Source organism: Dama dama, chromosome 18, assembly GCF_033118175.1.
Source record: "Dama dama isolate Ldn47 chromosome 18, ASM3311817v1, whole genome shotgun sequence".
Taxonomy (NCBI): Eukaryota; Metazoa; Chordata; class Mammalia; order Artiodactyla; family Cervidae; genus Dama; species Dama dama.
The window spans coordinates 10009751-10024950 of record NC_083698.1 but is presented as its reverse complement, the minus strand read 5'-3'; the positions used below and the strand labels follow the sequence as shown (position 1 = coordinate 10024950).

The 15200-nt window shown below is 37.3% G+C and overlaps 1 protein-coding gene across 1 annotated transcript in view; it reads right to left on the bottom strand.

Annotated features, from left to right (window-relative positions):
- The window catches only part of VPS50 (VPS50 subunit of EARP/GARPII complex), a 120683-nt gene that overhangs the window by 79517 nt on the left and 25966 nt on the right, over positions 1-15200 (bottom strand). Inside the window, exons 6-9 of the mRNA XM_061164911.1 lie at positions 14845-14915; positions 13752-13869; positions 13632-13667; positions 11733-11815 (exon numbers count right to left, since the gene is read on the bottom strand). Of these exons, the coding sequence (XP_061020894.1) occupies positions 11733-11815; positions 13632-13667; positions 13752-13869; positions 14845-14915 (308 nt within the window). The remainder of the gene's footprint in view (positions 1-11732; positions 11816-13631; positions 13668-13751; positions 13870-14844; positions 14916-15200) is intronic.

Sequence of the window (15200 nt, the reverse complement as noted above, 5' to 3'; positions counted from 1 at the left end):
CCAGCGTTAGTGTTAGTTGCTCAGCTGTTCTCAACTCTTTGCAATCCTATGGGCTTTAGCCTGCCAGGCTCCTCCATCCACGGGATTTTTCAGGAAAGAATACTGAAGTGGGTTGCCACTTCCTTCTCCAAGGGATCTTCCGACCCCAGGGATCGAACGGGGTCTACCGCATTGCAGGCTGACTCTACCGTCTGAGCCATCAGGGAAGCCCTAATGTTCAAGAGGTCAGTTTAAAAACAACTGATATTTGAATTATAACAGCTCATTACTAAAAAATATCTGCTGTTACCTAAAAAAGTAAATACAATTTTAGAGAAAACATTTTGACAAAAGGGATTAAAGTAAAAGTAAAATAAAATAGTAAAAACAAGAGAAAGATGTATTTTCACAGCAAAATTATACAAGGTTTTTTTTTTTTTTTTCTTACAACTGTCTTCTGATTATCAATGTGATTCTCAAAGTCCTAGCAGCCAAAACAAATAGGGAAGGCCACAGTACACAATTCGGTGTCCAGAATATCAAAACAAACCAGTAATTTAAGAGAAAGAGCAAAAGCAAAGAGACAAAACTCACTTTTGCTGGCATTAAATTCAGAGAGAAAATTTTGCCAGTCTTGATAAAGAGAACAGCAATATTTTCTCTCCTAAGGCACAACACCCTCAGCAACAGCCTTACAGAATATACAATATGGATTCATGGCTTCCTTTAAAGAGGCTTTAGTGCAAACTGAGAAGATAACAACAAGGTGGTTTGATAGAAAGATATAGACATATACAAATGCCAAGCAGTCTGTCAGGAAAGTGAAACTAATAAGTACCTAGTTTTGAAGGTCTCAAAGATGAACACTCAAACCCATGGAGGAATTAGACCATTTTCAACAAATACTATGTACCATAAGCATGCTTTAAATTAAGGTTGAGAATGGAAGATTATACTCTCAAGTAAAACTTGAAATGAACACGCCTTTATCATTTGACAATCAACCGTGTAGGAATCTGGAGAAGCGAATGGCTGCTACCCACGCCAGTATTCTTGCCTGGAGAAGCCCATGGACAGAGGAGCCTGGTGGGCTACCGTCCACAGGGTCACAGAGAGCCAGACACGACTGAGCGACTCAACAGAAAAGGCAACAGTCTTGTGCACCTGACCATCTCCTGCTGTCATCTGGCAGCTTCACATGTATATTACGTGCCTGGTCCCTAAAGACAGCTGAGTTTGCAGTTCCTAAGTGAAGCAGAAATAAAAATCGTATTCATCTACTGCTTTAACACCTTTGGTGATTCCCCATGAAACCAAGGATAAAGCCCTAAATTAGCATGGCACGTAAGACTCTTCATAATTGACAAAAAATTAACTTCCCATTCACTTTTCAGTGCCTCTACAGTTGACCCTTAAACAACAGGGATCTGAATTGCACTGGTCGACTTATAAGAGGATGTTTTTCAATAGTAAATTCTACAGTACTTCCTGATCCTCAGTTGGTTGAATCTGTAGATGCGGAATCACCTATTCAGAAGTCCAAGTAGGTAAGTTATATGTGGATTTTTGACGAAGCCAAGGGTGAGCACCACCAACCCCTAGGTTGTTGAAGGGTCAACTATATATTTAGTCAGATGAACTAGGTGCAATTCCCCAAACAAACCCTAGGCTTTTCCAGTCTCTGTTCCTGCATGTAATGTTCATAATAGCTAGAAAGTACATTCCCCTTTTCTCATTCCCAAATGTCTTTTTTTCTGGGAAGTCTCTCTCTCCTAACTAACTGTTCCCTTAAATTACACAATGCTTGGTTTACAGCACCCTGAATTAAGATTAAAGAAGTATCTGTGACTATTTATCAGAGCAGACTGTGGCTTATTCCCCAGGGATTCCCCAGGACTAACTAAATTCACTGCCTGACTCAGAGCAGGAGATAAACATCTGCTGAGTCAAATCTGCAATTCAAACAAAAAACAGCAACCTTTAACCATCATTCCTTTAGCTCCCATATTGTACTTCAATTTAAAAAGAAAGAAAGAACATTTTAGAAAAATGTTCTAAAAAAAGAAAGAAGAACAAGAGTCAGACAGGATTCTGGGTCTACAGGGGTCTTAGTAAAGGAAAAAAAGAAAAAAAAAGTGCGAGAGAGAAGCAGAGAAGTTGGTTCTACCCCTCTATCACACAGCACTCAGAAGTTCACTAAGGCTGAAGACACAGACATGGAGAGGCAAGAACACCCAGAATAATAAGTATCAGAATTCATAAACATATTCTTTCAGGGAATATTGAGTTTGGAGAAAAAAAGGAATATATCTAAACTAATTCAGAGGTGACAGTAACAATTTCTTCAGCTTCTCAACTGAAAAAAATGGGCTTTAGAATTTATTCACAATATTATTATAAATCTAGGTGCTTCTATTATTTATGGTTAAAGTGATTTTGTAGCCTATATATTAAGAGTTAATGCAAGCATGGTAATGTATATAGTATGTAGAAATTTTTAAATATAAAATCTATAAATCAACCATTTTGGTTTTATTAAACATGCTTTCAAGAGGGAAGGGATATATGTATAGGTATGGCTGATTCTTCCTGGTGGCTCAGACAGTAAAGCACCTGCCTACAATGTGGGAGACCCAGGTTCAATCCCTGGGTTGGGAAGATCTCCTGGAGAAGGAAATGGCAACCCACTCCAGTATTCTTGCCTGGAAAATCCCATGGACGGAGAAGCCTGGTAGGCTACAGTCCATGGGGTCGCAAAGAGTTGGACACGACTGAGCGACTTCACTCACTCATGGCTGATTCTTGTTGCTGTATGGCAGAAACCAACACATCATAAAGCAATTATCCACCAATTAAAAATAAATTTAAAAAAATGCTTTCAAAATCTACAACTGTAGTTTGATAACAGTTGGCTACTAATTAACATATACATATAAAAGTATGATTACGGAGTGGACATATTAAATGTGGTCTTTAAAGAAATCCTTAGCCATCATTTAGAAACATGAATTTCAGTTATTTGGGTCAGTTAATCAGAGTATGTAAAAAGGACCTAATCATGAACATTTGGATAAATAAAAGCTACATTATGGTCAAAAAAATTACTAGTTGTAAGATGAAAGACTAAAAGCTATTAAAAGCTATTTGCAAGTGAGTGGAATGACTCAAACAATTTGGAGGGCATTTTTATAATCACTACAGAAAATATTAAAAATAACATTCATAAATAATTAACTTTTCTTTTAAGTAGCTGCTCTGGGACACACACTCACAAAACGTGTCCTAGAAAAGTGCAATTTGACTGTACTTACTGAAAGACAAGATGGTATGGAGGTAATCAGCCTCTTAACGATCTTTCCATGATTTGTTATTAAGCCAAGTGATTTAAGACAAGTCTCTTAATAACTCTGGGCACCAGTTTCCTATACAAAAGTGGGCTAGATCTAAAGGGCTGCTTCCAGGTCTAAAGTTTCTAGATTTTATTATATGCTGAACACCAGCTAACCAATTAGCACATCTTTGTATATGATTCAGTAGAATGCTAAAACCTTTGGAACACACATAAGTAAAATTTATTCTTCCAAGTTTATACTATGTGCCCATGGCCCGCAGAAACTCCAGTCTGTTTAGATCAGAGGTATTATACAATTCCAAGGATTTCAATCTACTCACTGCTGCCGAGTTTTATCAACAGACCTCAGAGAAAACATGATTTTCAAACACATTGAGGCTAAACAAACAACCCTGAGGTACCATAAAGTGTCACAGGATCCTTCAAACCATGAAAAAACTGTAAAAGAACCCCAAGATCACTTTGGATCTACTGGGATCTCTGTTCACACTCTGTTCAGAAATCCCAGACCTAACTCACAACACAACCATTCACCACATAGAAAGTTCAGAGTTCATTATAAAGGACACTAAAAATGTTCAAAATATTTCCAAACTTTATGAATTATAATTTCAGAGCAGAGGCCAGGCTCAGGAGTCAAATCTAGCCAAGAGGCTACGTTTCTATATAAAGTTTTAATGAAACACAGCCACACGCATTTGTTTACATATCGTCTACTGCCACTCTTGGTCTTCAAGGGCAGAGCTGAATAACTGCAACCAAGACCTTATGGTCTGCAAAATTTTAAATATTTATTATCTGGCCGTTTAAAGACAAGGGCCCTCTGGCAGCCCTGTACTACAGTTCAGCAGAAGACCGTTTAGTTGGTCAACTGATCAAAGTTAAAACAGGAATATTTATGTGCACTGAATATTTTAGGGCTTCACTGGTGGCTCAGATAGTAAAGAATCTGCCTGTAGTGTGGGAGGAGGGAATGGCTACCCACTCCAGTATTCTTGCCTGGAGAATCCCACAGACAGAGGAGCCTGGCGGGCTACAGTCCATGGAGTCACAAAGAGTCGGACACAACAGAAGTGACTTGGCATGGGCATGTGATATTTTAACTAAAATTGTTTAAGTGTACATCCATTTCTGACTTAGAGCTAAGGTCTTTTCATTTGACTGGAGTTTTAACTTCTTAGTCTCATATGAACCAAATCACAAATAAATTGACTGTAATTTCAAGTTTCAGATTCTCAAAATTGAAGCAGGAACCTAAAAACAAACACAGAACAACCTGAATGCCAAATTACAGTTATCTTATAACCCCCAGTTTTTTATGAGTTGTCTCACCTACAAAAGATTCAAAAGGAAATTTATTTTTAACAATAAGTTCTATTTTTCCAATGCATCCAACTTACTTTCAAAACACTGTTTCATCTCATTAGTTTATTTACTCAAGCAACATAAAGACAGTAACAAACACAACTGGCAGAGTGCATTTAGGAAAAATACAGTTAACTCTAGTCAGAATATACTTCAGAGACTGGAGCAAAATAATATAAATTGGCCTATTGGCCATGAGCTTCCACTGCACATAACAGCTATTACATTGGTAGATGGCCTACCATAGCTGTGGTTAAGAACAACACGATGAAAAAAGAAAAAAAAAAGAACATCACAATGTGCATCCCAACAGGTATAAATTTAAATCTTGCCTTTGCCACTCATTTTACAGAGCATCAATGTCCTCATCTACAAGAGAGAGACCACCACCACCTGAGGAATACTTTGTTAATGCTAAATAGGAAAAAATAAGGAATATTATCTTTAAATAAAAGATGTTGAAATATCTTTAAAAGATAAAAAATAAGTACAGTGCTTGATATTTATTAAAGTCAAAAATTTTTTCAAACATTATATCATCACTATTATGATGATTCAGTTTTTAAAAGCTGAAGAATAAAGCTTTAGTGAGAAAGCCTTATTAAAATCTAATTTAGAATCACTGTATTGTCAGTGCTGCCTTGGATAATGGTGCCAAGCTCCTACTCCCACTCCTATAAATGTCAGTATTTCCCATTCCCACGGGGGTATGGGAAGTGAACCATTCACAGCTTGAGCATCTCTGATGGCTTTTGTTTATGTATTCTGTGCTCTTAACTGGCATATTATCCCACAGTCCTGCCTGTTAACTGCCTGCTATTACCAGCTCCTATGGAACAAACACATTTCACAAGCTCTCGGTATAACAAGTAAACACAGCATCTCATGCAGCTAAGCACTAAATACTACTTCATTCTTGTCTCATCATCTCAGAGTTAAGAATCTAAGACAGGACTTCTCTAGATGTGAAATTTTAGATCAAGTGGAAAAAAAAAGAAAAATCTTTAAAATTTCTAAAAGAAAGACACCATCTCTTTGAAAAAATGAGAAGGAGAGTAGTATCTGACTCTGCCCTTTGAAACAGGAGGCTGGAATAGACAGCTAAACAATGCCTTCCATTTTTTAAGGAAAAAAAATAATTTTTCTTTCAATCATTTGTTGTTCAGTTGCTAAGTTGTGTCCGCCTCTTTGCAACCGTGAACTGCAGCACACCAGCCTTCCTTGTCCATCACCAACTCCTGGAGTTTGCTCAAGCTCATGTCCATTGAGTCGGTGATGCCATCCAACCATCTCATCCTCTGATGAGATGAATGGGCTGTATGAATGGGTTAAATTAAGGTCATTTCAAAATCTGCAAATTTTGAAATTTTCTCCTCCTGTATGAATGGGCTAAATTAAGGTCATTTCAAAATCTGAAAATTTACCCCCTAAGTGTCCTGTATTAAAAAAATTTTCCAAGAGGTAACTAACAACAAACAACAAACAACAAAGAAATGCACCAAAATGGAATATTACAAAGATGACAGAAGTCGAGCAGGACCTACAAAAGTGAAAACTATTCAACAGAAACAGAAAAACACTATGGATTTGGATTTTCATTTAGAGACAAAGGATTATTTTTCCTTTTTCATACATCCAATCACTCAGTTCTGCAGATAATAATATTTAAATATCCATAATATAGTAAACATGACTTCTATTAAGTTAATTTTTTAGAAGTAACCTATTAGACAAAACAGAGATTTAATTATAGTTGTGAGAAGAATATAAATGTTATCAACTTGACCAAGTAAAAATAACAGTTTCACTAACAAAATCTGGAAGATGGAGAAGTGAAAAGAAGTAAAAGGAAGTACACCATGTGCCTATCTCTTATTGTTTTTTATTATGGGGAGTAAACAGTATCAACGACTATTTACATCGATAAATCAGGAAAAGGATATTATAATGTAATCTTTTAAATTGCAGTGAAATCTGGTAGGATGAAAATTAAGCTGTAAAAATGGTTTACTCTAGGGAGTAGGAGAGGGAAGGATGGGTGGGCAGAAAGAAAAACTTTCACCTTTTAAGACCATTTTGTTCAAGTATCATGTTTTATGTAGATTTCACTTTACATTAATTTTAAATGGCACTGAGTGGAGGAGGAAGGCAGAGGAAAACAAGGTAAAAGATGAAGGAAGGAGGTGGTGTCAGAATACCATGCTGTCAATAACAGCCCAAGCAAATCAAGCAACAGGGACTCCAGACCTACATGTGAGTCTAGCTGAGCAGGCCCGGTGATCCTGCAGAAACTCACTGCTCATCTCTCCAGGTGAGGTTCCTGGGTTCCCCCCGCCTGAGTGTAAAGAAAGAGAGAGCAGACACTGCTTGCTAAGATGGCCTCCAGGGCCACAGGAGGAGAACAGTCCCTAGGACTGCCGTTGTCTGTTGTTCAGTCACTACGGCACGTCTGACTCTACACGACCCCATGGACTATAGCCCGCCAGGCTCCTCTCTCCGTGGGATTTCTCAGGCATGACACTGGAGTGGGTTGCCAACATTTCCTTCTCCAGGGGATCCTCCCGATCCAAGGAATCAAACCCAAGTCTCCTGCTTGGCAGGTGGATCCTTTACCACTGAGCCACCTGGGGAGACAGGTACTACTGTACTTGCACCTAAAGGCTGTGCTCATTATTCGATGATCTAAGGGTCTGCAACCTACAGTTTTCTTTCAACTGCCAAGATCATCATCTGAGGGGGGAAAAAAGGATATTTTAAGATCATCAGAAATTAAATACAGCTGTCTATGTTAAAGTGCAGTACTCAAAACTAGTTCAGGTGGTACATGAACTTTTTGGTGCATAATCTAGCATGCTCTAAGACTCATTCCGGTAGTTTCTTTCAAAGGAAATTTTAAAAAGCAATAAAGAAGTTTTGACTTTTAATAACTTTTCATGAAACTAATTTAGATAAATTTCAAGTGATAAAGAAATTAAATGCTTTATTCAGGCATACTTTAGGATAAACACACTCTGATTCTTATTCCTGATAAATCCCAACCATATAACACTCTCATGCTGAAACACAGCACATCAAGCAAGATACCGAATTACTTGGTACTTCACGTATTAAACTACACAGTCATGTAACCTGAATTTATTAGGCATACAGTCAGTGCCTTTTTATGCAGAAGCAAAGTTGTGAATTCTCTTTTTTTCTACTTTCAGAATCATAAGAGTTCACCCTCACTTGTTCCATGTAATCTACTCCTAAAGTCACAGAGTCTCTGCCTTCTATCAAATTCTTTATTTCCAATAAAGGAGCAATGTGGCTAGGAAAGAAAAGAGGAACATATAATCTACTAAGGAAAAATTAAGAAGTGTATGAATAGACCCACTATACAGATGAATTTGCCTGCAACATAAAAACAAAAGCACCAAATATTACCCGATAATTCCGAAACACTTGGATTCATGGAATGGTTCTCTTACAGGACACTGCTAAGACTATTTCTTGATTCTCTAGTTATCAATAGAAATACAAAATAAATTTAAATGTTAAAGAAAATGAGTGTGAATTCAGTTGGAAATTAATTACTATTCTATGATTACCAGAGTGTCAAATGATTTTTCACTTTTGAATCACTCAGATCTAAGCAAAAGATTAAATATTGCCTTTGGCTAAATTAACAGCTCTAGGTAAATGGAAAGAACATTAAAGTGCTGGTGAATTACATCTGAACCAAGGAGAGAGCTCAAGAACAGGTTCAATATTGACTGTATTCATAAGACCAGAGGAAAAAGAGCAAAATGAAGAAAAAGCATGGAATAAGAAAGGCACATCTAATTAATAAACACAAAATTAAAAGGAAATTATTAATAAAATCCCTTTCATTTTTGTGGACTCAATCTCTCCTATAAATCAATTAGCTCTATAGCTGTATCCTACATCGTATGATCTACAAGAAGTGAACAAGCTTAGGTTCTCCCAACTAGGAGCAAATGGGTGATCTAACAGGTGAAGATTCGAGAAGGGGACTGGGTTAGGCAGGAGAAGGAAACACTGCTGTGTGTGGAAGAGAAGAATCGTTGGAGGGCCTCAGTCACCACCAAGCAGTTCATTGTCACTAAACTGCCAAGTTAAAAACACAATTCTAACAAATTTCCAGGAAACCTAAGGTAAAAATCCCACTACAATGAATTCCTTAGGACATTTCAATGTATCTGTGCATCTATTTTTTTCTATTTCCAGAATATGTCAACCTTTTCTTATTACTGCATGCATGACTCATATATGTTAACACAGCATGCCTCTTACATTCTGTACATCTAAAATAAAACAAGGATTAACTTAAATCAGCATTACAGATTTTTCAATTTCAAAACTTTTCACCAGGTGAGATAACTGTAGTCACACCTCCTCCACACATCACTATATACCTAAAAATGAAAAAGTGCTTAAAGGCTACCTCATGTCAACCTGAAAAAAAACACAAACAAGGGCTTCTTTCAAAAACATTTTTTATAGCTAACTCGCATCAAGTAAGATACTTACCTTAACAAAGCTAAAGTAAACATTACAATTAATGGAAAAAATAAAGTATCAACATGTCATCTCAATTTCTTGCCACCAAATTTCCACATTCATTCTTTCCTATTATAAAAGAACAGTGGACCTTTTCAAAGTCAATCTCTCCTATGATCCCTACAAAGCCTTATGAGGATGTTCTCTCTTCTTTTCAATCTCTCACTCTTTCCCACTGATTTTCAAACACTCAGGTTTCTCCCTCTCAATTCCACATCTTTCCTCTTTATAAAATTTCCTCATTCTGTACTGACTCAGACAGTAAAGCATCTGCCTACAATGCAGGAGACCTGGGTTCGATCTCTGGGTTGGGAAGATCCCCTGGAGAAGGAAATGGCAACCCACTCCAGTTCTATTGCCTGGAAAATCCCACGGACAGAGGATCCTGGTAGGCTACAGTCCATGGGGTCACAGGGTCGGACACGACTGAGGGACTTCACTTTCACTTTCATACTTACACTTCAACCAAATCTGTCCCCAACAAGGTCAACTCTGATTTCTTTGTTGCTATAAATACAATAGATAATTTCAGTCCTCATTTTGCCTGACATCTCTGCAACAAAGAACTTCATCACAATACCCATAATCTCATATCCACAACCCTGCATCCTCTCATTTAGCTAAACCCTCTTGCACCTCTTTCAGATCCTCCTTAGTCTTGACTCCCAAGGAGAATTAGACCCCAATGTTTCCACCATATGCTCAATTTCCTTCTCTCTAAAGCCCCATCTTACTTGTGCCTACCTCAATCCAAGTCTATCTTGATAGACTAAGCACTCTTGAAGACCAAGGATTATACTGATTATATTTTATGTGATTCATCACTATACAACCAATTCCAAAACAAAGCACCTGGCATATAATAAGCACTCAATTGATATATAGCTGCCTGAATTACTTTAAGCCAACCAGAAATAAACTTTTCTCATTCTAAGAGACATATCATCACGAAATGAAGCAAATGGTTGTTATGCTTCTTCGGGAACCAGGAGGCCCTGCTAGAAATGGTTCAAGTATATTCACACACTAAAGCTAACACTCTATTCATCCAACCTAATAAATATAAATGACGTAATCAAGTTTTTAACAGTGACAGTTAATCACTGTCAAAAAGGATAAAATCCAAATATCACTGGTACTACTCAACTATGTGTTTCCTAATCAAATAAAAAGTATATTGCTTCAAAATGCATAATCCTAGAGAAACAAAAACCACAAAAAATATCATCTCTAGGGGGAAATACTCAGTTATTCCATACCCAGTAGAGACCTACGTGTGAGTATATTACAAAAAAAAAATTAATTTTAAGCTGTGTTAATGTTTTACTCTCTCACAATCCTTTCATCTTTTCAGATACAAGGAATCAACACCTAGAACATCAGGGCATCCTGCTCACTGACAGCTGGAATCTCCATACAAGAGAGACTAACAGGCTACATTCTAAGATTAGTATGAAGTTAATTTGAAATTGAGTTTGCCTCGAAACCTCACTATTTTCCTTAGACTGTATGTTTATTTTCGATGGTTTCAGAGGAATGACAGAAATTACGTATGAGGATTAGAGCCCACCCCCACCCCTGCGAGGTACTGTCACAGCTAATGCAAAAGCTTCACTTTAAACAGATCAAATCCATTAAAAAAGTTAGCACTCAGAGCAGAAGATGCAGCAGCTATTTTCAGACAGCACATTTCACGAACAAACAAAAGATATAATACATTAACTAACAAACAGGAGATATGAAACATTAATTACATAATCACTTAAATATTACAAAGATGACAATTACATAAGGTGAAATTGCTTTTAAGTTTTCCAAAAGAATTCTTATCACGATGAGCCAACAGTTGGACCATCTGGATCTGAAAAACAAACTGTGACAACACTCTCAATATTTATAAGCTGGGCAAAGGTAAGGAGAAAGAATTCCCAAGAGGTGCAATGAAGACAGGGACAGATGAATTTATTCTCTACTGCTGCATAAAAATGAAATCAGTAAGATTGGGAAAAATACGAAAAAAAGAGTTACAATGATGTCACAGGAAACAGGATTCAAAAGTATCTCTCTGATCTTTCAAACCTTAAGAATTGTTATTTTACTGTGAAAGTGAAAAGTGAAAGGGAAGTTGCTCAGTCATGTCTGACTCTTTTTGACCCCATGGACTGTAGCCTACCAGGCTCCTCTGTCCATGGGATTTTCCAGGCAAGAGTACTGGAGTGGGTTGCCATTTCCTTCTCCAGGGGATCTTCCGGACCCAGGGGCTGAACCCAGGTCTCCCGCACTGTAGGCAGACGCTTTACCATCTGAGCCACCAAGGAAGTCCTATTTTACTGTACTGTCCATTTATAAACAAGAAAGCTAAACTAGGATACAGCACTTAGTAAATTTCAGTGTTTATTAACATTGTATATTATACAACTCCTATATTAAAACTGACGGCAGAGTCAGCTTGAAAATTTTGATTTTAGCTTACCTTATGCAGCTGTAATGTTTAAAAGTGCTGGCAGCTTTCTGACACTCCAGGCACAGCTGAATAGCTCCTGGATAGTCTTCCTCCTGGAGAGAGCAACAACAGAAATCATTAGGACAGAAACATTTCTCTTAAAAGACTCTGAAAAGGGGCTTCCCTGGTGGTCCAGTGGTTAAGACTCCGCCTTGCAATGCAGGGGCCACTGGTTACATCCCTGGTCCGGGAAGATCCACATAAGTGGGGCAACTACGCCCAGGCACCACGGCTACTGAACCCGTTCTCAGGGCGCCTGAGCCACAACTCCTGAGCCCACAGGCTGCAACCACGAAAGCCAGCGCCTAGGACCCGTGCTCCACAACGAGGGAGGCCAAGGCGGTGAGCAGCCTGTGCGCCACAGCTGGGAAGTAGCCCCACTTGCCGCACCTAGAGAAAGCCCACGCACAATGATGAAGGCCCAGTGCAGCCAAAAATAAAAGCCTCTGAAAAGGATAAATCTCTGTTCATAACTCTATCTAAAAGTTACACTACGAGAAAGCTTTAATTCTTCTCAAAGATTATAATACCAACAACAGATAAATAGTAAAATGTAACAAAGCAACTAGCTCCAGACCTAAAATGTAACATGGAAAAAATATCTTGTGCCCATAAATACACAGTAATAGCCCTCTCAGACCATGACATGTGGGTAAAGCCTACACAGGAAGTAGAAGCTGCTTCAGAGAGGAGTTCTTTAACTGTTAATGTATCTTCTTTCAGTCGTGTTTATATAAAAAACGTTCCCTTTTTATTTTACTTGCAATCAACATTCAACAGTTTTACCATCAATGAATCCATAAATATTCTTAAATAAATTTGGAAAATAAAGTGAAATATTCATTAATGGCCTCAGGATATTTTAAACACCTAAACAGAGTAATTTACTGCCAAATTAATTTTTCATATGGATTTCTCAAACCATAGTTGAGTGGTAATAGTTTAGAAGTAATACAGTGATTAAACAGAAAACCATCAAAAAAAAATGTTCCTTAAGTTCATATCTAAATTCAACAAAGGCAATTCAAACCATAGGGGATGCTGAGATCATGACAAAGTACCTACCTAAAGGTGCTTAAGAATTATGGGGAAACACACATAATACACTAGGCCTTGGTGAACCTTATAACAGAAGTATATAGAAAATTCTAAGAAAGCCATCGAAGAGAAAACAGATGGCTCACTCAGAAAATCAATACATATATGAGGGCTTCCCTAGTGGTCCAGTGGGTAGGAATCTGCCTGCCAATGCAGGGGACACAGGTTCAGTCCCTGCTCTGGGAGGATTCCACGGGGGCGGCTTGGCCCGCGCGCCACAAATGCTGACCTTGCATGCCACGACTACCAAAGCCTGTGCATCTAGAGACTGTGCCCTGCCACAAGAGAAGTCACCACAACCAAGAGCAGCTCCCGTCTGCCGTAACTAGGGAAAGCCCTCGGGCAGCAACAAAGACCCAGCACAGCCAAAAATTTTAAAAATTAATAGTTAAAAAAAATATATGTGTGTATATATATATGAGACACCAAAATAACTAATACCTGCCTTCTTCCTCAAATTACTACTTTATGTTACATGCAAAAGGTAATTTCATTGCTATTTGGGCCCAGATACAATGGAAACATACTGAAATTAACATTCCCACATTGCTACACACTGAACATTCCCCCCAATCAATTTTTCTGAATGAAGTCTATCATGACAATAGAAAAAGATGCACAAGAGTAAGAGTAGAAACAGTAAGGTCCTTTACTGTCTAACAATGCTCTTTACACCATACACCAATTAGAGAAAAACACACATCTGTGTTTTTTCACATTAATTCTCTAATATTATGAGGAGCACCAAACTTCCAAGCCTTGTAAACTTACCTCCAGCATTTCACTTAAGCGGACATCTGTTCTTTGCTGAAAAATAACAGAAATGCAAAGGTAAAACCTGTTTCAACCATAAAATTAAGTTTTAATTTTTAAAAAGGAACTGGCATATACCAATGTTTTTATAGTTCTCAGAGATTTCAGAAGTCCAATCAGCAACTGACGTTTCCTCTGATTTGCAAGGAGGCCTAAACTAGCTTGAGTAAAACCTTCCTTTGCAATATTCAAGTGTCTGTAAAAGTGAACAATAAATAGTTCAGTTTTTCTACTATAAGAACACTATACACACAGAACAATTAGGCAGTTAATGAAACAGTATCCTGGATTGCTCTTAAATTTGGGGATTGTGAGTCCTCCTACCAATTGAACAGACTGACCCATCTATTCAATGGCTCAAAATAAATCAGCATTACCAGAGTGGTAGGTGGTCTGCTACCAAACTTCAAACTGTTACTAGTTCATCACAAGAAAAGTACAGAAATTGAGAACAAACATTTAGAAACATGTAGAGCAAAAGTTGACGAAACAATTTTATGCTTGATTAATCTAACCAAAAAAATTTTAAACACACAGAGCAAAAGTTGACATGGTAATTTTATGCTTAATGAATCTGATAATGGAAAAAATGAGACTGTATTTTATATGTGTTTGGTTGTCTTTTTTAATTTATTCTAGTAATTTGTTTTTATGGCATTTTATAAAAACAATAATCTGTAACATGTTGGAAATTAAAAAGAAAAAAAAAAAAAAGCTGGTCCTTCACCAAAGACAGTTTGAGAAGCACTGATTTAAGCAATACAAAAACAGTAATATTTTGGGACTTTCCTGGCAGTCCAGCAGTTAAAGACTTTGTCTTCCAAAGCAGGGGATGTAGGTTTGATCCCTGGTCAGGGAACTAAAATCCCATATACCTCAGGGCCAAAAAACCAGAACATAAAAAAAAGAAGCAATATTGTAATAAATTTGATAAAGACTTTTAAAATGGCCCACGTTAAAAAAAAAAACAAAAACTTAAAAAAACTAATATTTGTAATCCCTAACTAGATTTAAAACATTTCCCACACATCTTCTTAGTGCAGTTTATAGATCATTATGTATGTTCAGTTAATGAATGGCATTCTAGACACCACAAAATAAATCAATTTCCAAGACAGTTTCTCTTAAATGTTATTTAGCTTAAAGAACAAAGCATCATCAAACACAATACCTCCTCCCATTGGTGCAGATAACAGCAGCTAACTGAAGACCTGTTTGTAATGAGGTAACTCTCTCAAGTTCCTATGGAAAGATGAGGTGTAGGTTACTGGGTGAGGCATTTTATTTTTCTTTCTCATTGGTATGGTTCTCTAAATCAAACTTTAGTGGGTTTCAAAGAGAAGCCTGCTTGATAAAGTAGTAACAAAGATACCTGAACTCGTACACTGTTGGTATATTTTTCATAAAATCATTTTAAATAACTACTTTCAATTGATTTTCATCATGGCATGTCACAAAATATTTAGGCAGTATTGCTTGTAAGGAAATCTAGATCCATCCTCTTTCAGATGGGTGTAAATAAATACT